This window comes from Cardiocondyla obscurior, linkage group LG04 (assembly GCF_019399895.1).
Source record: "Cardiocondyla obscurior isolate alpha-2009 linkage group LG04, Cobs3.1, whole genome shotgun sequence".
Classification (NCBI taxonomy): Eukaryota; Metazoa; Arthropoda; class Insecta; order Hymenoptera; family Formicidae; genus Cardiocondyla; species Cardiocondyla obscurior.
In genome coordinates, this window is record NC_091867.1 from 6,632,902 (window position 1) to 6,660,447 (window position 27,546).

General features: G+C 45.3%; 1 protein-coding gene across 1 annotated transcript; it reads left to right on the forward strand.

Moving 5' to 3' along the window:
- The first annotated feature begins 68 nt into the window (after window positions 1–68).
- LOC139101491 (uncharacterized) lies at window positions 69–27,265 on the forward strand. The gene is made up of 5 exons (XM_070654661.1): window positions 69–957; window positions 1,669–1,716; window positions 23,247–23,351; window positions 24,061–24,521; window positions 24,628–27,265. The coding sequence occupies exons 1-5, from the start codon at window positions 679–681 to the stop codon at window positions 25,418–25,420; spliced, it is 1,686 nt and encodes a 561-aa protein (XP_070510762.1). The 5' UTR covers window positions 69–678; the 3' UTR covers window positions 25,421–27,265.
- The last annotated feature ends 281 nt before the right edge of the window (window positions 27,266–27,546 follow it).

Genomic DNA, 27,546 nt, shown 5'->3' on the forward strand with positions numbered 1-27,546 from the left:
CTGGTCATTTTCACTTAATTTTTCTAAGCGTTAATAAGTACGGAAATAACGAGATTTTTCTTAAATACTTTTAAAAAATCCTATTTGATGTAATTATTGTGATATCATATTACGTAATTCAACGAGAAACGAGCTAACGATGTTAACGTCTAATAAAAAAAAAACAAAAAAAATTGTTTTGTTTCGTTTTTTTTTGGCACATTCAATTGTCAATGCTCTCGCCCGGTTTTTTTTTTATCTCGAATCAATTGTTTCTCGTATCAATAAATGCGCAAGAGAAGACAGTACTTTTTCTTTCTTCTGGTGAACAATACCGGTCTACCGTGCGGACCCTCTCAAGCGATTGGATCGCATGCGCCCATAGCAGACCGCGGCAGGAGAAACTAGAAAAGGACTGCGCGTGGAGTTTGGCGCTCAGTTTAACACGCGCCGGCGTACCGTGCGTCTCGCTTGCGATTTTTTTCCCTCGGTTGCTCCTGACCACCTGGCGTACGGATGGCGATTTAAAAGCCGGACGTTAGGCGGTAAGGGGGCATTAATCGTGTTGTGTTTTGTTTTTCCCTACGAGACTCGAGCGCGGCGATGATCCGCGTCACAGATGTGATCCGGTAAGAGAGCGGCATTCCGCGGCTCGTAGCGGCCCGTTGGTTGCGTTTGCGATCGCAGATATCCGGGGCGATGACGGCCGAAACCCCGAAGGTGGAGTTCGCCCTCGGCAGCGAGGTCTCGCCGGGTCGCTTCTTCAAGAGTGCGTTCGCGCGGAATTTCATCAGCAGCGGCCGCGACTGCAAGTCCCTGGATTACGAGCCGCTCGACAACGACGTCGCGGAGAACGGAGGTGATCGCAACAATAACGCTCGCAACAACAATTTCTTCTCGCTCGTGAATTTCGCGGACAGCAGGCCGGCGAACGGCGACGGCGCCGCCGCTCTCTGGGAGCAACCGAAGTCGAAGGAGGTGAATGCCTTTTGTACTGTTTTGCAGTCTTTTCTTTCACAACGCGATTCTCTTAATATCCCGCGGTAACGGTAACTACGCACGTGAAATATCATCCACTCCGGAGATGATGTTGCGGTATCTTGTTATATATACGGAAGGCGGGGGGAGGGAGAGGGGGATACAAGAAACGTTCTGTCGATACCGAGATTCCCATGCGTGCACAAAAATAATTTCCTTCGCTTTTTGATAATTTCCCGCCGAGGTGATTGAGAAATCTACGGTGCGATCGCGAGATATCTGGCGCATTCCTCGCGGATCAATCTTAAAGACGTGATACCATTTTCCTACTTGTTCCGGAAAGCTTGAATTACGACGGAGAGTAGCGATAGTGGTTACTCGAGTAGCGCGTGCTTGCCTACTTTACGACTAATTACGAAATTCGTAGCAAAGCGCGATGAAAGAAATCCTTGGAGCGTTAGACCACGCGCTCGGTTTTGCAACTTGATTTAAATACAATAAATGGGATTTCTGCTGGATAACGCTGGCCGTGTACGTGCCATTGTGCCGGACCGATTAAATGTCGAAAGACGCGGCGGCCGCGCTTATGAGCACCGGGATATCGTAGTCGGGAGGCAGAGGTACGCGTTACTCTCGTTGAAAATGCGCGCTTAATGCGTTACATATAAAGCGGCGGCCGTCAAATAATTTGATACTTTCTATTCTTGACAGGCGGCACAGCCGGCTGCAGATGCGAATGAATTGGAGAAACTTCGAAAGGTGAGTTTATTTATGCCCCGTCGACTTTATTATTGCACATTCATCCCCGACGCATCTCACGCCCGCCGTGCGTTGCCCGCGACGCGCGAACGTTTACCCCTTTATCTCGTTCAGCGCGTTGTCAATGCTAGCGGCACGGCTTATTTAGGATCCTGAAAAGGGTAGCCCCGGCTTTACTGTTTCGAAACTACTCGAGAGCGCGGTGTGCGAAAGCCGGAATGCCACGGCGATACTTTGTTTAGCACAAAGGAATTAACCTGCACTTTCTGTTTCATAACGTAATCGATTATTTCGGAGAATGAGTTTCATGCCGATCCGCGATCCGCGGAGTCTAATGTAGAGAAAAGTGCAAATCTAGCTTTATACATCGGACGAAATTGAGACAGAGGAAAACGGGTTAAGTCGATCTAATTGTTTTTTTTTTCTTTTCTTTCTTTTTTTCTCCAAAGGGTTAGAAACTCACGGCTTCGTAGAACGAAGGCTCTGTTGCGTCTTGCCGTACGACTTTAAATTCATGTTCTTCCGAGAATCACTGTTACGATTCTTTTCTTTCTGCGACGCGGTGGAAAAGGGCCAGGTGCTCTTTGGCCATTTTACAGCTCGACAGAGAGCTCTTTCATGTACGAGAGTCGCGATTATTTATTCCGAAAGTAACAGACCACGTTTCCGCCCGTCTTTATTTCGTTGTTAAGTGTTCCCCTGATTTTACCATCGAGCGGATGGTGACTAATCGGTCGAAACAACGAGACGCGACGTCGCGTAATATACTTTTTTCATGCCCATTTCCTACGTTCGGTGCACGCGCGTTACGCTGGAGCGAGCGAATCTCATCAGAGATATTCGAACAATCGCTATGACCCGACACTGCCACTCGGTCACCGAATATTCACACAGTGAGTGGACCGTCTATTCCCAGCTTACTGTGGACTCTATTTAGCAACTGTAGCGTGGCACTAAATTCCGGCCAATAAAATACCGTCCACATATCTCAATAATCGCAATTATAATTTTAATTCTTAAATAATACGACTGCATTATTAATAATCAAAGCGATTCGCTTTAGAACCTGAGCCATCAAGATTTCTTAAGCCAATCTGCCGGCTTTTAATTTTTTGTTTTCTTTTTGTACTTTTTCATAATTAAACGAGAAGATTGCCGTGCTGTAAAACATCTCGAGCTAACCGCGCGTGTCGATTTGATTGTTTAATCTATCCATCCGCAAAAGTCCACGCTATAAATGTCGCGAAAAGCGTCGAAGTCGCCGCCGTTCCTGAAATATCCGTAGGTGGTTTCTCGCTGTCCGACAGTCGTTCGCCGCGGATCGGGTGTATGTCGAGCGGAAGTCCGCTTCAGCCCCTCCCGTAATTATTATCAGCCGGAGGGACCGCGTGTAGGTCCCTTTGTGGGACCTATCCGAATGCAGGCCGCGTGTGTCTGTGCGCGCAAACGTTTGTCCGGCCACCGTCGGTGACGCGGAGCGGACCCGCGTGATGTCGCCATCCTGCTTTTTCGATCCCACATCGCGCAGCCCACACCGCAACACGTCGGTGGCCGGTGCAAAGAAAATTATCAGCCCTTCCCCGCGCCAGCGGCGCAATAACCTGTCCCGCGTGCGAAACCGAAAGAGCCGAGCGGCAATCCCTTCGCATTGCAGCGAGCCTCCTTTGTTTGCGTAAGATAACCGCGGGATCCTATCACGCGGCGTCAGTCACCGTGATAAAGTTGATTTCTCGGAAGATTTATTGCAAAATTGCGACCGGGGCTTTAAAATAGCGCGCGTTCCCGCGATTGGATTCCATCCGGCTCGTCGTCGCGCGTCCTCGGTACTTTTATCACCGTGGGCGACGTTCGCCTGGTTCTATGAAGTTATTTGCCTAAGCCTCGAGAAGTGCGTTTTAAGGATGCTTTCGTTGTTGCTTTCATTTGCACACCTGCGTAATGCATACATCACGGCACGACACGCACCCGTGATTCCCTTCCTGATCCTCGCCGACGGTTTTACGAGTCACGCGGATAAGATACGATCGTCCAAGGAAGGTTCGTAAGGGCCGGAAGAGCCCTTCCTGTCGATTGCGAAATCGCGCGTCGCGCCAACCGGTTCGCAACAAAGGATAACAACGCAACGCTTTTGCAAAAAAAAAAAAAAAAAAAAAAAAAGGGAAAACCTCTCCCCTTGAAACCGCTTCTCTTCGCGACGTCGCACTTCTCGCCTTAAAATCTGAAAACGTATCGCGCCTCGTTTTCTCCTCTCGCTCTCCATTCGGCGCCCGACATGTAAATTTCTCTCTTTCGTCAGCTCGTTTGTCGCACGGGGAGAAAGAGGCCACGGGGAATTTTTGCGGGCCGGCGGTAATTAGCGCGAGCACGGCCGATTAATTAACCCGGAGGTGAATTGGAGCCGCGGTAACGAAACGCGGATCCCGTTGCTCGCGTGAGAATTAATCGCGCGACTTCTCCTCTTTTAACCCGAAACGTTGCCGTAGTCCGCATTTGCAGGCGGCGGCGGCGGCGGCGGTGGCTAATAAAAGGCAAATTGCAGGCGCATTCTCTCGCCCCGCTGGCAATTTCAAGGCAACCGTTAACCTTCGTACGATTCCTTTGATCAACTTTTATTTTATTTTTTTTTTTTCAATATCCGTCTCGATGGCTCCTGTTGCATCGCCGCGATTATAAAAGAGAACACTTCTTTTTATAGCCCCGTGCTCTTCCGTGTTCGCGCGTTATGCCATCCATCTTTGTAGCGTTATGTAATATCGTTAAATCGAGCTTGGCGTTTAACTTTCCCCGTATTTTATTTTCTCCGCAAATATAAAAAAAAAAAAGAGCATACGCTACTCCGTTTGACGAGTTCTCTAACTACGGCAAGAATATATGATACGAGATGCATAAGATCGAACTTCATTCGTTTGTAAAATATTTCATGTCTTTACGGATATCGCGATTTTATTTTTAGCAAAGAAAGAAAAAAAGTGTACGAGATAATTACCGCGTTTCGAGAAAAATCCGTACGGCGGATTTATTACATACTTTTAAGCCGCGTTGAAGCTATTCAACGCAGTTAATAATTCAGGGATATAAATGTCGTTGCTAAAATAAAAGATAATAAAATACGCTAAGTAAACGCAGCGCGACAATCTTGACAGGAAAGTAGCGCAATTAGTTTCCTTTTGCTCGGGCTCTAATGCTGCCGCTATTTTTACATAGCTCAGCTCCGTAGAACGAAGCCACGCAGTTTCGAAGAAACTTCTAAACGATATCCGTTCAGCTTGCGCTCGCCAGAGATATACGATGTTTACGACGCGAAGTGGATTCGTGCGAGCGCGGCCGCGAAGCTTGTAAGAAAGGAAGAGATTAATCCACCGGACAGACCGAGGTGTTATTTCATTTATAGCGTCAAACCCGCCTCTCGACGTTTCTGAGAACAGCGAAGAGGAAGCTAACTCGATGATCACGTGATGAAATATTGACATGGAATAACGAGCGATCAAACGCGAGCGCGAAGACACGAGAGAAAATTGTGTCCGATTGTGAGTCGGAGAATAAATTAACGAAACATCTAATACTGCTTTGTTTATATCCCAATAAATTTATTTTAAAAGATCTTTAAAAAAAGAAAAAAAAAAAAGAGAAACAATTAAATTTAAATCGTTCTATCGACTTCGTCGCGATCATTAATTTCAACGAGGAATTACATTTTACATCGCGCATCCTCCAAGACAGCGTGTAACACTCCACGCGTGAACACTTCGTAAATTTAATCGCCGTTACCTGACGGCCCTAGAAATTCCGCGTGTCATCGGCACCGCGATGAAAATACCACGTTCCATTCACGTCGTACCGCGGCGTTCGGTATTAACGTCGGATCTCGCGATGTGGGAGGATGAGGCGAGCGAGAACAATATCGCGCGGAGGAGTTACACTTTCCGCGATCGCGCCCCGAAGCACCGTTATTCGATATCGCCGGGGAAGAGCGAGCGGGGCGCTTAACCCGGCGCGTTGTTCGCCGTATCGTAGCTATTTACATAACCCAGTCCGTACATTAGCGCACTCTCGGGAATGCAGCATCCAGCGGCATACTCGGGCGCGGGCTCGCCTCCGCCGCCTCTGCCTTCACCTCGTCCCTAGGTGCATGCACGGCTCTTCCGTTTGCCGCAGCCGCCTATGATTGCATGCCGCAATAATAATAAAGCCGATCCACGTGAAATCCATACATCTGACGAGAGACGCGGTGATAAATTACCGCGGTTTGCAATTACCGTCCCGACGTGCTTTGAATCGGTACGCGAGAGCGAATCCACGTTAGATCGATCAACGAAAACGCTGAGTGGTCCGGAATGTATGTGTGAAATGATGGATTGATGCAAAAAAAATCTCGAGGGGGATTATCTACGTTCTCACATTTTCCAGAGATGAATTTTAATGTCTTTCCTTTTTTTATTTTACACTTACGCGAGAATTAAGCAAGATTCGCCCGCATTGTTTAGAACTAACGCGATCAGCACATAGTCTGCTTTAATGGCTCGTTAAATATTTGATGTATCTTTTTTTGTACACGCGGCGAGATATGGAGTATCTTAACTCACGCAAACTCATAAAATCATTAAACGATAATTTATTGTGCGCACTGAGGGCGAATTAAAGCAACGATATTATTAGACGGGATGGGATCGATATTGTAAACCTTTTACTAGTCGCGAGGCTTTTTCAACAATTTATAATTTCATGTCCGATTAAGTTGTATGGGAATTATTTTTTTTTTTTTGTCGAAAGGTTGATGGACTTTTCAATAAAAATGCTTCACGCGTGATATCGATGATATAAGAAGAGGGAAAATTACTCGATACAAATCGAGGCTGTTATAGTTTTCCGATATTAGTCTATTTAATGTGTACGCAACATGTGTTATGATGTGTACGCGATAAACGATGAGAAACTCAAACAGATTTATCAGCGTGTAAAATGTATATCGTTACAAGCAGGAACAGCCTCGAGAGACCGCTTCGTTCCTCATTGTTGGCACATTCCTCGATCTAGATAAGGGCCGAATTGCCACAATGAGGGCGCCTAATGAATATTCATTTCATTTACACTACGAAAGAAATTGCAACGGGTGCATACGTCTATCGATGTAAAATAGAATAATGAGAATTTGCTTTCGCGAAATCGTCCGTCTGGGAATGGAAGAAAAAAATATCATCGCGCAAGAAATCCGGCGTTTGATTCAGGTATTTTCGTGAAGGTCGCTAGCTATATGAATATTTATGTTATCCGAATATGTTAATCAAGCTGACCGTTCCGAGAACGGTCCAGTCGAACGAGCGTATATATCAGTCCTTTTTACGTTCGCTTACAATATGTGGAATTTTCGTCGTGAGATATTACGCGAACGCGATAGATACCTCCCTCGGCCTATTCTCGGAATTTCGCGAGAAATTAGCTACGCGGACAAGGCGATTTGACGTTACGTCACTTTCGTCCAGAGATTGTGCATTACGCGGTCATAAAGCACAGTTCAATGATCCGCGCAATCTAGTTTGTAGATCGTAGCGCGAGCGTTTCTCTAGTTCTCTCTTCGTTTATTTGAAAAAATGAGCCGCGGTTAAACTCGTCGGACGTAAAATATCGAGTCAATGTTTGGCTAATCCATCGTTTCCAGTCAAGTTAACACAGACCGCTTCTTTATTTTTTTTTTTTTTTATTATGACAAAGACGAAAAAACGTATCTATTTTTAATTCATTTTAAAGCTGAATCTAAATTAAGAATCTTATAAATCTATATTTAAGTACAAATATGTATAATTTTAATTATACATATATATACACGAGTTAATTAAAATTATATAACAGATATAATGCTGCGTTAGTCAATTTATTAACTACGTCCCTGCTTACGAAGGTCCTTATTTGACGATTACTTACACCACAGTGTCATTACTCTCTGCACCGTCGAGCCGCGTTCCACTCGGGTGCCCTCAGCCTCTTCCGGTTGCCTCTATCCACGAAATACGCACCTTTCCGAGCACGTACAACATGCATTAACCGCGTACATTCCTGCGTGCGTACATTCCGACAGCCCTATCTCTTTGTCTCTTTTGTTGGCAACGTTTACGAGCACTGAACACTATATATGTATGAAGATCATGTGAATTTATCGCATAGCGTAATGTTAATTTATAACGCACTTCCATTTGTAACACCGAGAAATAGGAACGTGAAATAGAAGCGGAATCCGTAATACAGCATATTTCTAATTTCTTACAAAGTTACAAAAATAGAGTTTAAATTTATTAATTGTTAATTTTGAATTTCAATATTTCTATCTTGACATCGATTCGTAATGCAAGAATTAAATCAACTGATGTATTAACGAATACAATTAAAAATGCCAGAAGTGTGGCGCGTTGAAATAAAATCCCCGTTCGCATCCCACATTTAAATCAAAGAGTCAATAACTAGTTGGTTCTCGATTATGAGACGAGATATCGCGCGTGCCTAAGGGCTGCTTTGTTCATTTCGTTTTTCTATCTCGGGGAATCGAAACGCGGCTCTCTCCTTCGCGGGTCGTACTACTTGCTTTGTTTTCGCAATAACGAGTGGTCGGCGCGATAATGAGGGGAAGAGTCTTTAAATGCGAACCACCATGACTGTCAGGGAAGTCATGATATATAACGTTACGTTGACATTCAATTTGCATCACTTTAATTATGCCGCATGACACATTTACAATGAGTCTTTGCTACTTTTTTTTTTTTTTTTATCACGAAGCAAAAATAATAATTGAAAAAACAAAGTCCAGAATAACCTGACACGAATAAAAATTTATAAATAATGCTAATGTGATTCTCGATTCAATCTCAATCTCATGAATTTTTATTTTCCACGTCCGTCCTATATTAACCCCATTATTCAAGTACATAAACTTTAATGCGATGGAGAGTTCGCACTCTGCTTGAAAACTGTTGACCCATTGAACTATCGGAATACAGAACCGGGGTATGTCGAAATTACGGCCGTTTTGCGGCCAACGAAAGAAAAAAGAATGAAAGAAACGATTGCCACGAATCGGTCGATCAAGATCAAACGATTGAATCGAATCGTTCTCCACGTTCGCCAAATAAGTCGGCCTTTCTCGAGGCGGCGATTCAAGCATCCCGGGCAAGAAACGAAGGTAAAAACGGCATGAGTCACCAGATTCCTTAATTTTTACGAGCACTCGCGGATTCTTCATGGCCATCAAGATCAATTGCCAGAACCGATGGCCAGTGTGCCTAATTGCCACGTGACCTCGCGCGTTCGGATAAAACATACATACATACGCAACATAAGCGACTTTCCGATGCAGCGAAGAGATGTATGCACGCGAAAGCCGGCAAGCCGTGAGCTCGTCGTAACTAATATTCTGAGACTAACGAGTGCCAACGTCAAGGAAGTTTTTTTCGCGCGGCCGTAGAAGCGGCCGAGAGACGCTCGTCGTGTTGTTGAACTCTTAATAGTCGTCGAAATAAACGCGAACCGTAAAATTACCTACCGGATAGTTAATCCAGTCGGACCCTGACGGACTATAAATCAACAGGGGGAAACTCAAAATTCTCGCGTTCCTCGCAAATGAATCAAAATCACGTCGTTCCATCTCTCAAAGTGTCGCTTTCCGTTTGCTCACTTGCCTATTCCTGTTGCTCTTTTCATTCCGGGAATATTGCAAGATAAAGGGTGGCCGAAGAAAAGGGCTCGGTCAGGGGCATCGCGCCCGAGAATTTTTCCCGACAACCGCTGCGAACCGTATTCGAGTGAAAGCCAAACGTATGCGAGCGCAATGCAGTCGCGCGCGAACTCACCTACCTATAACTACGTATATATACGCACGTAACGGCGCGTTTTGTAATAAGCCGGCTCGCGAAGCCACGTTTCTCATCGTCGTTCTGCGTATAATAATTCGTCTGCGGTCTGCGCGTCCTCACGAGGGACGATCATTATTCCAGAGTGCTGGGCAAGTAGGCTCCCCTGCCGCTATCGCATCGGGGCGCTTATCTCATAATCTGATCGATAATGAGCAAACTGCTAATCAAACGCTTCCGGCATTCGTTGCGACCATCGGTTTCTAGCAAAGCTAGAAACCCGGAGTGTTTACGACAGAGTTTCTAATCGAAAATGACCGCAGCTTATTTAACATTTACCTATACCACGTGCTGGTTTAATTTTCGTGAAAGGAAATTTTCCAAAAAAATACTTGATAAATTAATGGGAGTCTCGATTTATATTTAACACACACGCACGTTAATACGTACCGTTATTATAGTCGATTAAAATAGTAATATGTACATCTTTTATATTTTAATGTATATATTCTGTGATTAGCGTAGCGTTTTAAGAGGAACCCACCCGTGAAAAATTGCATATCAAAATATTTATTAAAAACGGAAACTTTTCGTAATGGAGGGAATACTTTTTTTTTTTCCTATTCAATTGCAGGGTGCTATTAGCATTGATGGGCCCATAAAGACGTCTGGAAACTGGCAATTTATTACGAGTCCCGCAACAATGGCAAATAATCTTTTCACTTTCATGCGCGATCGGCAATTAAATCCGAATGCAAGAGACAGTCGATACAATAAAATTATAACCTTACTGAGAATAATCCTTAAGGACTGCAGTAATTGCAGTATGAATACACGTACAATGCGCGTGCCGATAAAAGTCGCGACAACTTTTCATCCGAGCTCTGCACGTCGGATTACCGAATTTTTCCTAGAAACATCTCTTTCATTTACTCGGCGCGCAAAAAGGAGACGCGGATTGTGGACAAAAAAAAAGTTGTAAAAGACCTATCTATTTCCGTCTCTAACACGGCCTTGAGAAGCACAGTCGTGCTTCCACGTCTCTCCTTCTGTGTTCTTCATCCTCCAAAGTCTCGTTCACGACCGCGATTCGACCCCCTTTTTGCTCCCTTTATCCGCCGGTCGGCATATTCGGCATACCGTCGAAATAACTTGCGCTACGCTTCTTCATCGCGCTCCGTTTGCTCCTATCGATTCCGCGGATCTCGGGAGCGCTTTTACGAGCCTAAAACCACATCCGCGATATCGCCGGGATTTATCCGTCTATGAAGAAACACCGCTATACACTCGCTCGCATTGGGAAACGCGCAACGACGATATTAGCCTCGCATTTCCTTTTCGCACGTGAACTCCACGGTTCAGATCGAAATAGACTTGTTCGCGGCGGAATACGCTAACTATCTCTAGATTATATACGTCGCGGATTTAACGGGTTCTCTGGATCCTCCCAGGAACAGTAATAAAGCTGGATTTTTTTTTAATTCGCTTTTAGATAATTCCAGTAAGAGAGTTTTAACTTCAAAATTAATTATTCGCAATTCTAGACATATATCTGTTTTTCTTTTTGTTCTGTTTAATTATCTTATTTATTGATGAGTATACAAAGCGTCGGCGAGAGTAAGGGTCAGACACGTCCTAATTGCGCGGCTGCCGGACGCGGGACATCGTTAATCTAATAATTGGCTTCATTAATTTATCGAACGCACGCCACCCCCTGGAACCACGTGTTGGCGGCGAGATATTGACACAGTTTGTCGCAATTATCATCGCGTGCCGCGTATCCCTTAATTAAGTGCACACCGTGCGTCAATTAAGGTCTGTTTAATGCACGCCCCCTTCCTCAGCGATTCAATATGCGAGCCTATGCACGAGAGCCTGCTTCTCTCTATCTTTCTGCGTGCTGTCTGATTTTCTACCTAAGCTGAGTCATCGCGCAAACCGCCGTAAAATATAATCCGCCATGTCTCGCAACGCGGGGTTTATTAAATTGCGCAATTGGCAATTAAACGGGGTAACCAGACTGATCGTGAGTTAAGTACATTACGCACAAACTACGAAAAAAAAGTCATGCGACTTACCAATCTGCATGAGCTTCAGCGGAGTTGTCGAATTCTGCCGGTGACTGTAACATAATATTAAACAATATTAATATAGACGTGCTGGAAATAGTTTGTGTTTAAATAAGAAAAAATTACAAAAATGCATTTAATTATTTAATAAAAAAAAACAAAGTTAATAAAGTGATAAATTTTAAAAAAGAATTAACTCTCACCTAAAAGTTGCTCCGCCGATGCATGTTGCCCCCCGGGCCTGCTCCTCCTCTCAGATGGGACGTGACGAGCCATCCTTCCGCGCACTGGAAACTCGCGAACGCGACCGGGTGAAGTTACAATCGCGAAAATGTCTCAACACTTTCGCGCGTTATTTTTCGGTACTCCCGTGAAAAAGATACGCGCAAAAAAGACGCCCGGTAACTATCGGCACACCCGAGACGACCGACAAACCGGCTGCGGTTTGTATAATTTAATATCGACGTGCGGCACTATTTATCACTGAACGATGCGACGCAGCGGAGTTTCTCTTGATCTGTAACAGAAAAAGAAAAAAATTATTTTGTAGATATTATACCTAATTAAATAAAATAATTAAAAAAATGTTATCATAAATTTAAAGCGTTTTATTCCGAAAAAAAATTGATACTTACCCCGGGGTTGCTCCGCTGAGGCAGGATACCCTTCCTGGGCCTCCTCCTCCTCTCAGGATGTCCGCGGGATGTCGGGGTAGTCCTTCTTCAATGGTTGAATATCATCTGAAACAGAAAAATTACAATTAATATTCTGCTCTGTTCAATGTTCTGTTCAATGTCTTATTGAGCGCGTATTGTTTATCGTCCCGCGCGTGTGTTTTGCTGCCGGGTGATCGGACGCACATCCAACACTAGCGCAGCTAAGGCGTACCGTTCTCCCTTCTCCCCGCGATCCCCGCGCCCACAGGCATTTTTACGATAAAAATTAGGAAGCGCGACGAATGATCACTCGTATAACTTTACGTACTCGATATTCGTAGCGTTGCTTACTTTTATCGGGTCTCCTCCGCGCATTGTCTTTCCCTCGTGCTCTCAACTTTGATCTAGAATGCGAGTTTATATAACACTTCGACCGCGAATATTGCAGCTTCGATGCTCGCGTATCGTCGCCCGATTAAAAGTACGCGAAACTATCACCGCGGAATAAAGAACGTGATGATTCACCTTCATGTGTCGGGTCGAACGTCGGTGAATGGGCATCGGCGGTGTCCTGTGCAAGACACTGCGGTTCATAGGGCTTCAGGGCAAGGCAAGACATAAGTACACGACGATAAACCATGCTAGAAAACACCTAGATGCCTCGAAATCCATCCCGAAAATCTCTCCGTGTAGACCGCGTGGCCGGCGTATGGTCTCTACTACGCGACGGGTCGTACAGATCGTTCGCGATCAGGCAATCGATAGAGCACTGCGATTGGTCGGCGCGCTAAAGACTCCCATCACCCCCCTGTCCGTCTCGAAGATGTTTAACCAATTCATGCGTCACACCAATTTTTTTAAATACGATTTAATAAATGCAATATATTGTATAATCATATAATTTAGTGGTTGCGGGTGAGGCGCGGGAAAATCGTCTGCTTGGAATTTAATTTAATATTAAAATTAAGTTTTTAATAAGATTAATCAATAGTTTCTCTCGATCGAGCGTTATTTTCTTTAAATACTCGCGGGATCCGCGTAGCAATGGAAAAAGAATGCCCATTTATTTCCGATAAACGACGTATAGTTATGGCCGAATCGCCGCGTGAAAGTAAAAGCGCATGCAAATGCGAACGCAGAAGGTCTTGTACGGGATGTTGTTGGGAATCGGATCAAGGAGAGTGCCGCCGATTATTTGGACGGCTGTTGTCGGCCGGCAGCGATTTCTCGGTGCAATCTCGTCCTCTCGTAAACTGCTTGACGCTTTCGTGGACACCGAATTTAGCGATTGGATACACACACATACATACACGAGCAATTGCCTTTCGACCTTTGCGCGCTTTCTGCTCTCACGAATCAAACGACGTACGGAGAAAAACGGCAAGGGACGCGTCTGCATGTCGTTTGATTAAAAGAAAAAAAAAAAAAAAAAAAAAAAAAAAATTGAAAATGACGCGTGAAGATTACTTAGTCGCTTTTTTTTTCAGGGAAAAAAATCTCGCGCGTGGATTAAATCCTTAGGACATATACCGCGATATGGTCGATACGAAGCGCGAATGCGTCGTCCCGTGTTGCGCGTGTGAAAAGTCGAGTCGCCGAGTGCAATGCGCGCATGTAATATCTCGGTATGTAACATTACACGTGCAAGATCACGGTCCAGCAGTCGTGATACGGCGTATCGGAGCTGAGAATCTGATCTCACGATGCGGCACCTCGCCGCTAAATCTCGACGATGCGAGACGCGAAGATGTTATGCGATAGTCGCGCGAGTACTCTCTTCGTCTGACGCAGCGTTTAGTATCTGCAGGTGTGAATAAAATACGCGGTGGTGCGCGTAGCGTACATGTGCGCGAACGGAATTCGCACGCGTAACAAAGTATGGGAATTAATCGCGCCGTTCTCGGCAGCGATCAATTTCGTAAGCCTACAATTTTTAATATGAATCAAACGTCCGAGGGATATTTATTTCATTCTATTCCAGTCCTTTTTCTATATTATCAACGTCACGGCCGTAAAATGCGCGTTAACTGGGGCTTAAAAAGGATTTAGCCGTGATAAAAACGAATCTCCCGTTTCTCTGGAAAGACAGAATTAGAAAATAAATTTTGAAACGGCTGCGCTCGAGTTTGTAATAATACACGCTAATAAAATGCTCTTCTTCCACACTGGCGGTATATATATATAGAACTCTATTTCCGAAGGAGAAAGACAAGTGTACGAAATCAGAGTTAATAAAATTAAATGATTTACCGCGTCAACGTGTGCGCGCTTGTCGAAACGGCACGTAGGGAGGCTTAATTATTGACGAAACTCTTCACGGTGTCGCGTTCGCGTTCGAAGGGCGTTACGTCAGAACGAGTTGTACGCGAGATTTTATCCCGCCGGTAATGACAAAGGAAGCCGTTGCGCGCATCTAGATGGATGACACAAGCGTGAGGAGTTCTTCGACTTCCTGACCCAGATAGATACGCGTTAGGTTCTAAATGCGGTCTGCGCCGGTCTTTTCGGTGGTCCGGAAATTCTAATGCGGGTACCAGTGTACGCGTTCGATAGCCGGAAGCTCACTCGAGCTACTATAAATTCGAATAAGTGTGATCGTTAGGGCAATTCTAATTTACATCGGTTGAAATTAGTCGGATCATCAATTACAATTAAAATGACCGTGGCTGTCTATAATACTTGATAAAACAAAAGAGGTTTGTGTGCCAGTTCGGAAAACCTTTTTCTTTTTTTATTCCACCGATGTTTTCCAGCAAAGCCTATAGAAAGAGCGTTTTGCACGACTGTAACGCGCCGCAACGACGCGAGAATAATTCGACCGGTGCGCGCCTAGGTGAGTTCCGGTAAGCGAAACGCGCGCTTTGAGATCCGGCCCGAAAGAAAGAAGACCGTGCCGAGTGCAGTACAACGCCGCAATTGTGTGGAGCAGCGGTCTCTCTAATCGCACGCTCTGATTACGCGTATGTACATCCGCGCAATGATTCCGCGGCGACGCGGCGATCACAGATGAGTCATCCGAATACCACTCAGGTGGAAGATTAATCGATCGTTCCGGTGAGCGTCAAGGACTCGCGACTACGAATCGAATCTAATTTTTCCGGCAAATTCCCTTTTCTTTTTACTATTCTTTTTTTTTCTAAATTACCGGAGGCAGAGACACGGCTTGTCGTGCCTCGTTGCTCGATAGCGTTGTTCATTGCGCAAAAATATTTCGCGAATTGCGGAAGAGACCACGAACTGCCGAACAGAATTCGATCCTCCCTCCCGAGTGGCATAAGAATAACGACGGTGATTTGTCCCACTTGTTTCACGCTCCAGATATCGCGGCGCTATTTGCATTTGCTTTTTAATTCACCGAAGAAACCAAGGAGCCCGCGTTTTGCCGTGGCTCCGAATCCGGGGGAGCCGTCGTGGTTTTATTTCCCCGTCTCTTTCGCGTCTTTCCCGCGGCGGATGCCATCCGCGAGGCGTGACCGAGCGGCGTCTTCGTCCCTTCTCGTCGAGCTAGCTCGATGCCACCGGGGCTCACTTTTTGGCGCCTCTCCTCGCGATGCACCGCGCCGTGCGTACAAGTCGTGGACTCATGAATGGCGATGGTGGAACTATTCGTAAAAGCCGACGGCTTATTTTCAGATCCACATTTTGACACGCGCGTGTGCGCCTCGAATGCACGCGAGCCGCGCCGTAACGCATTATACGTTATATCGCCACTTTTATCGTTCGCGCGATTCGCTACTCCGTCCGTATCTCACGTCAAAAATATTGCAGATATGTTTTAGCTGACGCAAAACAGCAAGCGTAAAAAAAAATGTTAATTATCAGAGCGTACGCGCGTGGATTGGATTACGAAATTTAATTCCGAGTTCTACCTCCTCCGGGATCGCGGAAATCATAACTAATTCCGCATTTTAAAAAGTCCTATATACGCGGGCAGGAATTTCTAAGTACCGATAAATTCCCGTCATAATTGATTGTAATTTACCTATTTTTTTTTTTTTTTTTCTCGGCGAGCACGATATACCGCGCGCAAGTGAAAATTGCGTTTAGAAAATATGCGGCACTAATCGCGCCGTCACGCTTCATATGCAGCTAGTACTCGCGTCGGCGAAATAGAAGGGATAATAACCCCAGCGAAGGCGACGCCGTTAGTCGCTCAAGAAGAGATTCACGGAGACGATGCCGTGAGTCACTAAACGGCGATTCGTATGCAGCGCGTGTAGCGCCGGCGTTTACCACGCATTGTGCGAGGGAAGTCGCATTGTCCGCGGATAATGTGATTCTCGCGGGGCATAAATTTCAAAATTCGGCACGTTCCGTACATCTGCGACGTAGCGACGCGACGCGAATGCCGTATACGAACCGTGATCATCGTATTACGATGGCCCACGGGAGCCCCGGGGGGGTAATTGGGACGAGCCAGCGCGCGATAACTGTACATAAATTACGGCGTTTAACACAGGCAATTTCTCGAAAACTGATAAACTCGCCCGAGAATTCTCTTCTCGCGCGACTTCGCGAGGGCGAGAACGCCGGCTAAATTGTCGGAGCGGCAAAATGGCGCCCAGACTCGGTCTATTTTTGGTGCATTCCAGTTGAACGGATGGAGTAGCCTAACTTGCAGACGCTGGGAGGAATCGCCTCTCATCTTGTTGGAATGCCAACAGCCTTCCCGCCCCGCCACCCTTTTTCCTACCTCTTTTTTCCCTCGCTCCCCTTCTTCCATTTCCTCTCACGCTCCGTTTTCGCGTCGGTTTATCACCACTTTGTCACTACAATCTTAACGTGCTCGCTGCCAATAACTACGAGAAAAAACAAATGTAGCAGCGAGTCTAGCCTAATTCTAATTAATCAGCTGTGCTAATTAATACACGAAAGAAGCTTTCACGGTCACCTTTTCATGTCACTTTTTTCACGTTACGTTTTCGAAAGTTTCTCAATATAGAACGCCTTGTAAAAAGAAAATCGAAAGGTTGTAATTTGATGTTGAGACACCTGTTATCATGACGTACTTTCATCCTTAGCTTCTTCGAGCACTTGTTATTGTTAAAAAACAAAAATGATAATAGGAAGAAAATAACAGGGTCATCGGTTTCTGGCATTGTGCAAATGATAAGACCCTGTTCGCCTAGTTTCTCGAGCGGAAGCGATTATAAAACAGATAGATTAATTATGCCGCTCCGTCACTTGACAATAACCCTTTCTGAAGGATAATGAAAGACCTGGCCGGGTCATAATTACGTGGCGGATGTCGATCTTCAGGTGAAAATAATCATTAATGTAGACAATAGGAAAGCGATTTGTGTCGCAGCCAAGGCGCTCTCACGGCGAAAGCTAAACGCGCGAGAAAAAAAGCCGGGACTGTTTGCCAGAAGTGTTTGCGCGACACGTAAAATCTACTTTTCACAAACGGAATTTCATTGAATATTACAATTCACTTTTCTCGTTATATTCTCAGTCGCGATCGTGCCAATAAAATATTTGTTCAACGTTCTAGATGCCAGCGAAGACAAATTGAATCTAAGTGTCGTCTTAATTAATTCGCAAATCTTAGTTTGTGAAAAGCATTAATATCATTATTCTCATTAAACGTTCCGAGTTCACACTCGGCCGCAGATATTTCGGCTTTTAATCGGGCGATTGTCTCTAAATAGCCTTTATCTATCGCACGATCTATGATTATTCATAAATTCATACTTTCCTTACTGCGGGGTCATCGCGGGTTAACGACTACCGGCTCGTCGCGAACTCATTCCCAATGTCGGCTGGAAACCGTTTCGTACGGTACCGAAGCTTTTTCTCATTAGTCTCGTCTCGTTCTCTTCCGTTTTTTTTTTTTTTTCCTTTTCCTCCTTTCCGTTCGGGGGAGAATGATGCATACATGTCGTAACTCGCATCAGTCGGTACAGTTTCGCAATTTAGTTTTTTCGAATTATCGTCCATGTAAAAGCCTTCATTTTAATGCAGGGAATTACAGACCGAGTAACGTCTTTCTACGCCACGCTTCAGAGCTGGACACTAAGATTTTACGACTCTACCGCGGTGCGATATCTCCCGGTCATAACGGCGCGGAGTAATGTCACGTTTAATTAAATTACCGATAAATTTTGCCGGCTGAATTATAAATAACGTGCGTTTGATTTAATCCCGCCTTCAGTTAGACTCAACAACGTTATTAAATGCAAGAGTAATGCTCCCGCGTGAGCGTACACGATACACCTCCCCGGCAGCGAAGTACGAGCGCGCGGAGCGGCGCCTGTGACGCCTCTCGACCGAGGGGCCTCGCAAAATGAATGGATTAAGTGGATCGAGATAGATTGTTAGGGGCAAATCGTCGAATGCCGGTCGCGCGGCTGCGATATTACACGTATCCGCCGCCGTTGCTGAGAACAAGTCGCAACTGGAATATTTACTATCGGCGCGAACGAGTCCGAGTTAATTCTCGAAGGATGCTACGCGCGGCGATCCTTCCTCTCTTTCTCTTTTTTTTTTTTATTCTTCGCTCGCCGCAGAAACTCGCCGTCGCAGAAACGCCGCGGAGCAGAGCTTTCTCACAAATCGACGGCAAAGAATTAAGCTCACCTTTCGGAGAGTAGCGCTCGATAACGAACGCGAACGGCGCATTCCACGCTTGGCTATTGTAGACGGTAAAACCGAAGAGGAGGGGGGAAAGGAACGCGGGTTTACGAGGTGCTCCCGCAATTTCATTCTGATTCCAGTAACAGCCGCACGAAATGAAGAATTAATCCGCGAAGCCACTAACGTCGCCACTCGTCCGAAAGACCTTCCCCATTACGCGTTCTAATACGTGTAACAGGTACATCCATCGGTTTGCGGAACTTCATCAATTTCTTCCCACGCGCCTCGGCAAATGCCAGGGCATTCAAGGATACAATGGCAGGAAAAAAAAATAACGTCGGACTCGTCGGGCCGTCCATCTGCGAAACGCTCTGCACGAACGCCGGCTCGAATAGCTTCCCTCTTCCCCCGCGAGAATTTTTCTTCCTATGTGTATTATAAAATAAATGCTGCGAGAAATGCGGCAGGCACCCGCGCGCGGTATAAATTGCAGATTAATCTTTGTGCAATCAGAAACGAACATCTACGCCAACGCGCGCGCGATAAATATTCCGCATCGCTTTCTGTGTACGCATATATATCCTCTCTCGTGTGAAAATCTCCCACGTGAGGTGAAACCTAACGTTAACTTCTAACGACGAGCGGGCCGGCAAGCCCGGGCCGCGTTGCTTTGTACGCGCGATTCTCACGGCGTCGGTCAAAGCCAGATTAATTTTTCGAACGAAGGAAAACGCGGCGATTACGAATCCGCGCGCGCCGGCGAACGCCAGTCTGATTCCGCGCGTGGGTCGCAAAGACGTTTCGCGGGGAATAAGTGAAAGGAGCGGTGCAACTCGAGCATCCATTTCATCCGAACGTGAGGGCAGGACCCGAGGAATGTGCGCGATCACGTTCATCTTAATTAAAATCCTAATTATTGGTTCTGACGGAGCTAATGAAGGCAAGGAGTATGAAGAAATATTAATTGAATATTTCTTTTTCTCAGCTGTGGAAAAGTCAATATAAATTTCATTCCCGTAAAAGATTTAGAAGGTTTCCAAGTAAATTGCACATTTATATATACTTTATCCATGCGGGAGTCTTAATTAACGTTCCCTCCCGCGTACGACCAAGTTATCTGCATACTCGGTTATTCAATTGAGACGGCGATAAATTCTCTACGGATCTTCTATAAGCGACGAAAGAAAAAAAAAAAAAAAAAAGGAAAAAATAGTACAGAACGGATGCGTCGAGGAGATAGAATCACGAACATTGAAGATTTCAATCGAGCACAACGCAGCTGACATTGACGTTGAACCATTTAGAGAACGGTGCGAATATCCGAACAATAGCGGTCTCGATGTCGTTTCTAATGATAGTCGTATTTCGATTTCTATTCCGTTCATCCTTTGTAACCGCGAGCGGATCGGCTCCGCGAGGGACACGAGAAAGACTTCTTCCTAAGCATTTCCATACAATAGCGGGAAAAAGACCCGTGCATATTGCGAGATATCCGGCGATGGCCTCTGGATGATAGCGAGGCCAGCGTGAAAGATGTCGAAAGAAGCCGCGTGTCCACAACAGTCCGCGTCTCGATCAGATTTTCGCGGCGCGACTTTAATACGTCACGGCCTACGTTACGATTCTTTTACGGCGGGGGAGAGGGCAGCCGAATGTTGTAACCGAGGCACGCATTACGGCGCAAGTGTAACGGACGCGGCGTAAAAAGTCGTTCATTGAAGTAACCCGATGTGTGAAAATCGGTGCGCGATCGGCGTCGAGTGGAGTCACGCGATTTCGTAACGCGCGCGCGAAATTGGACTATATTTTTTATTTTCCTTTTTTCTCTTTTTTATTTTTAGTCAGTAATTCCCGCCCGATGTTTCCTCCGCTTTTCCATCAAGTGCGCGAGGGTACATCTGCGAAAAGTTGAAATTTTCATCGGCGGCGACGGCGGGGGCGGCCAAGCGGATGGGGTTACGCATGGTCGCTCAGGCTGAACAGTCCACCGGCTGAATACTATCGTGACGTCACTCGCTACGGTCACTGCCTGAATTATTCAGTATTCCTTCGTTTCTAGCCGTTCTGACGATGCCGCGTGCAATCTCGTACGAAAGTTTGTTTTTACGCACGCGGCGCGTATAGTACCGACGCGCGCGTCTTATCGTAATCAACCTTTTCGAGACAGAGGCGTTACGACGAAAGTGAGAACCGCGTCCGGAATATCCGTTCATCGGCGACTTCTTGTTGCAACGTTTTCGCGATTAGAGACACGTCGGTGCGCTCGTTAAGCGCCGATTAATTGGAAAATACCGCGACACTATCCCGCGCGCGTTTCAGTGGCGCGAGCCTCGCGAGTTTAAGCGAGGATTCCGCGTTGGGATGCAATCACAGGTCGACCCTTGTAACGAGGTACCTTTCGAAGGACGACCATGGCCGTCCATTAATAGCTATAACGATCCCGCTTGGCCACGCTGCCGCCAAGGCGATGGCTATCGAAATTAGATAGAAAATTGCCTTCGTCTTATTCTCGACTTTCGCCGAGGGTTTCATTAAATTCTTCGGGAGATGCGGAATCGATAGATCCGCGCCGGATGCTATCATACGGTGTATCGGTATTGCGAGCGGCCAACAGCTGCCGCGCGCTGGTATCAGGCCGATCGATTAAGCGTTCGAAGGGAAAACAGGAACGCGCGCGAATAGGACGATAAGCATCTCGGGAATTAATACCCCGCTTCTTTCGCGGCGTCGCGGGATAAGCGAGATATATAATTTCGCCGGTTCGTTTAGAACGCTCCCCGTGGAAAACGTGGAAAGTGAAGCTGTACGTACCTTGTTAAATCCGTGCCGATTCTCTCCGACTTCCCCCGTGACCTTTTCTCGCCGTAGACTCTGATTTATGGACCGTCTCTCCGCCCGTTCGCCGTCGCCTTGCATCCACCTAGAAAGCAGATAACGTACGTTATTCGATGAAACATTTCCACGTCGAAATAGAGAATACCGAGTTCATTAATATATATAATATACATATATAGTGTGATGAATTAATGAGAATAATGAATCGCACGACGTTGATAATTATCGCGGGGCCTCTTTTTTCTTTTTCTTTCGCTCTAGCGACATATCGTTTAATTGTTTAAGCTTGACAAATTGCGCTGGAACTTTCTAAAAACAATTCGCTTAATAATTTGAAGCGTGAAAAAGGCGAAGAAGTGTGGCGGACTGTATAAAATGCTGGAGGTAGGGAAAGTATGGAAAATCTCACGATCTTAATGAATATATCGATAAAAACGGGAGAGTGTGTGCGTTGTCAATGGAAGGAGGTTTGTAGGTCTATGCTGATTACGATTGCATTTAATTAATTAACCGATGCGCGCGGATTACCGCAAAGCCGCCATTACATACCTCGTTTAACGGGGAGTATTTTTCTAATTTTTTTTTTTTTTTTTTTAAACGACGCTGTTATATCGTCGGACGTGATATTAATCGATATAAGCACTCTACATAATTAGCGGAATAGCGTAAAATTCATAATAATACGCTCACCGTCAATGGCGTCCTGTGATTAATTGCGGAAAGCTATCGGCGCGCTCGCCGTTTTTTTTTTTTTTCTTCGCGTGCGTCTCGCGTATGTTACATCTCTTTCATCCGCCTCGCGTTTCTCGCGACACACGTGGACCCGCTATTCCGCGCACGCAAAGCCTCACACCGAATCACCCTCGTTAGAATCATGATTTCGTAGAAGCACCGACTATTAGGCGCGCAACTCGTCCGTGTCTCCCGTCTCTTTCTCTCTTCTCTCTGTCTCTTTCTCGCGAGTGCGCGTGCACGTTATACGTTCCGTCTCTTTCGTTTCTCTACCTACACACCCGAAGCAGATCGTTACTAGGGTAGAAACGTGAGTTTTTTGCTAGTAAAGCGAGGTGGAATGCGCGGCGAGGCAGCGTCAATGGATCCATAAAGTCCAGCTCGCGCACCGCGAGTTCGAATCTAGTTACGACTGCGTGCGGCGCAAGATGAAAAAGAAGAACGTCGGAAGGAAAGGTATTGTCGGAAGAAAGTCCGCGTGGAAAAGCATGGCGAATTCGCGGGCGACGCGTGTTACATTTATTTTTATGGAGAGCAACATGCCGCCGGGAGAAATCTCACGAGGAAAAGAAAAAATTTATTCCCGCCCGAAGAAAATTATCCCGCAGAATTTCCCGCGGCTGATAGAAGCCCCTCTTCCATCTTTTAATTAATGATGCAAAACCCCATGGATATTTCCCTTTCCCTTCCTCAACTGCCTCTCTTTCCCTTTTTAAAACCAGTCGTGACGGCAGCATTGCATCAATCGTAATCTTAAATCTAAAGTATCCGAGAGAGCACGGATCCCGAGGATGTATAAGTAACGCAGTCTTGTTTTCACGTTGCAGCAATGCCAGTCGTTGAAGAAGGAAAACCGGAGGTTGCAGAGCGCCTTCCTGCAAAACGTCTTTCTTCAAGCGCGAGTCGACACGCTCCAATGGCAGGTCAAACAGGTTCGTAATCGCGTGATAGCTAAAGATCTGTAAAAGAAGAAGCGACTGATAACGCAGCCAACCGGTTTACCTCGCTCCGGTTACTCGATATCGCGTCACGTAACAACCGGCCGGCAATACGATCGGCTACTTTTCCTTCTTGGCTATCCAGACGATTTTCGTCAAGGTTTTTTCTGCACGCTTATCTATTATGTCACTTTACGAATTAACTTTCATTCATTCCGCGACCGATCTTCTAATTACTGATAACATCTCGCTTCGAAAGCGCTTCGGATTCTTAGGAACACGACTGCATCTATCCTTTTTTTTTTTTAAATAAAATTATTAATTTTTTTTTTTTGTGTAATAAAAAATCTATTTGTGATATCTTGGAAGACTTGTATTTTATATCTTCTTGCTATGGAACTCTTCACGGAAGATGTCAGGAAGTTTAATACTCGTTGCAAGAAGACTAAAACATCGTAGATTACATCGCGCGGGATTGTGAAAATAAACTATTAATTTTATAAAGATTCGCATCGGCTCATGTTATCGCTTTCTTCTTTTTTTTTTCTTTTTATTCTCTTTCTCGCAAACGACTTTATCGTTATATATTACGTTAGATTATGCTTTTTATTAATAGCGTAATTAATTCTCGGATAACCTTCGCATAAAATGTAATAAATTTGTACAATTAAGTGAGCAGGAATTAAGCTTGGCTCGTTTGCAGGTCGAATCGAGCAGGCAGATGTACCGTTCTACGATGGAGCAGGTCGCTCACTTCTTGGGTCGGGCTCACAGGAGCCTGGAGATCCTGCACGCCAAGGACAACCTCAAGGATAAGAGACGTGTGCCGCGTAGCCGTAGCGTGCACACGGTGGTACACGCGGATCCGTCGCCGAGCCGTGGTACCGCGACGCCGTCGACCTCATCGTCGACATCCTCGCCGTTCACACGGGCCAAATCGGTCACCCAGATCGGATCGCCTAGCGCTACCTGCCTGCGCGATTTCACCTGGTCGGTTCTGCGAAGAAACGACCCGGTGCACTGCACATCGCCGCGCGTCAAGTCACCGTTGGATCTCAGCAAAACGAGCGACGTTCCCGACAACGTCGTTTATCGCGAGCCCAAGCAAACGGAATTGAATCCGAACGACATACCGCCGGAAAAGCTATCTCAGGAAGCGTTCAGGTACGCGGAAAAATTTTTTTTACAAATATTAAAAAAAAAATAAATTGCTCGCAAGTTGATTTAACTTGTTAAGAAACATGACTAGACGTAGAAAAAATTTTTACAGGTTACTAAGGACCGTAGAGTCCTTGTTATCGATGCGAGAGCCGGATTTGGCGAGAATGACGCCGGTCGAGGAGAATGGATCCTCTCCTTCCCCTACGGTGGACCACCATCGTCATCACGACACGTCGTTCTCCCTGCTGAGCGGTAACATTGCTAATTCGACAACCTTGCAAGAAGCTGCCGCCTACTCCGGATGCTCCAGCAGCAGTCGCGGAAACGATTCGAGTAGCGGACAGCAGAGTGACAGCAGATCGCCAAGCCTGGCGAAGACGTCTGTTACGGAGTTTACACGGAATCTGCAGAACTTTGCCCCGAATGTGAGAAGGTCGCCCGACACTGCGTCCTGGAACTCCAGTAGCAGCAAAACGACCGAAGAGGAGGACATTGCCACGCTTACCACGTCGTCGAGCGTGGCAACGTCCAGCGGCACGCCGATCTCGACCCTCAGCAGGGCCGCGAAGCGACTAGAGAAGAAGGAACTCGCGGGACTGGCTGGCAAGGTTAAAGTAAAGCCGGCCAGCAGTCCGGTGAGTAGCGCCGAGGGCGAAAGTGGATTTTTCTCGATCAGCTCTTTCCAGGAGGTGGGCTTGCCCGCTTCGACGGCCCTACCAATTACGCCGATCAAGGGCTGCCACACGGAGGTAGGCTTGCCGGAAGTGCCGTTGGACAAGACCAGGCATCGACGGTGGTCCTCGACGCCGGCGGAGATCCAGGCGCTCTTCAAACAGCATCGGGCGAGCTTCGGCGGTACACCGCAAACCACTGCCGAGTCTGTCAGCGTCTGCTGGGTTTGAGTATCGCGGCGGCCGTCGATTATGATCCCACCGCAAACGAACGTCATGAGTTTCAGTCGGATCTCGCAAATTAAACTAGCTCGGACCGCGGGCAACTTTCAGGAACGACACTTAGATTAATCGATAGAGAATATCCAGGAATTTTGTAAATAATTTTCTTACTCAATTGCTTTATTTTTTTCTTTCTTTTCTTTTTTTTTTTTTTTTTTTTTAATTACGTTGATGAAGCATGTAGAGCTGTAGTGTTTGACGAAACGCCTGACGATTATTGCGATTCGTTCGATTGTTCCGATAAGATGACTCGAATGTACACGCGCAGTTTATAAATCCTCTCACGAGAAAATTATCTATTGCAAATTTACTGCTAATGGAGAGATAAGAAGCGTATTAAGAATATAAGGAATTGATGTACGCCCGGGTAATTGGGCAAGTTTCGTAGATAATGCGGCCATTATGTAAGTATAGAAGAAAAAGAAATAGTACAATCGCGACATTTTGCAATCAGCCATATTTCTTGTAGTTCCATTAAAGATACGAATTTCGTGCATATCCAGTATCGATGAAACTTGTTATCTATTACTGCATACGCGTGTGTTACGATTATGAATGACTGTGTACGATGACGACTTCGTCCGGTAAAAAATGACGGGCAAGTTTGATAAAAATGACGCGTTAAGTACGTTTTGCGGTCGACAATCACACCCATTTGACCGTCATTGAATAACTTAAAGATTATTCAATAAACTATTTTTTTTTTCTTTTTTAGATTCGAGTTAATTTGATTCAATTTGTACGTGACTAAAGAGAGTTCAATAATTTATACTAATATACCGTGATGTAGTTCGTGTTAGCGTAATTCGATTAGAAGACAAATTAAATTCGGAAGAACGCAAGCAATAAAATTTTTTTTTTATTTTAATCGACAAGTATTCCGCAAATTTTGTAAATTTTAATTGGATCGCAGTAATCCAACTGAGATTTGATTACTTGCACGATAATCACTTTGTTTGATATCCCGTTATTGCTCACAACGCGCGACGTTCATTTTTCAGGATTTTTTCGACATTGACAGACAAAAACCGTAATTCTCACAAGCCATTATACGACTATGTACTCTAATTCATGAAGACAACATATCTTTTAATGTAATAAAACAGCGTGATCTGAGATTATCATAGTTCTAGACTTTACAATATTGCGTTCTCTAGATATTCATCATTGTGCGTAATTTGTCATTTTCATTCGTAATTATATAATACAGTTGAATATCATGCTAAAACGTCTTATTTTATTTTTTTTTCCTTTCTTATCCTTGCGCTTTTCCACAATCTACTCTTATTATTATATTTTAATAAAATATATTTTTCACATTTCTGCAATGTGAAATGTAATTCTCGCAAAGTACCGAAACTCATTAAAAAAATTGACACGTTACGATTTAAGAAAATTTTATTTTCTTCTTTTTTAATATTCATATAAAAATCGCGAATTTATTTTTACGTCTAATTTAAATTAAATAACATTTGAATCTACGTACAATAAATTATTTTAAAGATATTTTATGTAGCGTCGTGCGATAAAGGTTTCGCTGTAGCCATCTAGTAGGAAGCTAGAAAGCTGCCAACAGCAGCCAGACATACACGAATGTATTCGACTGCGTTTATCATTCGATAGGAGCTCTAATTATCTTATCTACAAATCCATAGACTTAATAACTGCTAAGTATCTTTCATTTATGTCAAATGATAACTTATACGGTTAAATAGGTCACACTTGGAAAGTTTCCCTTCTAAAGAGAAATGTCGCGGGTCGATATCTGGGGACATATAGCCAATTTAATGGGGTTAAACGAACAAGACTTGGATTATTTAAATTAGCTCGATGTCATTAAATTTTCAACGTTTCGTGTTTTGAAACTGTTTTTCGATCGTGATCTGGACCGGACGACCTCAGCATCCGCGAGCGCGCACCCAAGAAGAGTGCCCCGGGTCTCTTATCGAGGCTGATCCAGAGAAACGACTCAGCTGCGGCACGTATTTCGGATATAATATCGTCTACGCGTCGCGTCGCTCCGCTATCGATGCGACGACGTTCCCAGCCGTTGTCGCCTCCGCGACTCGATAACA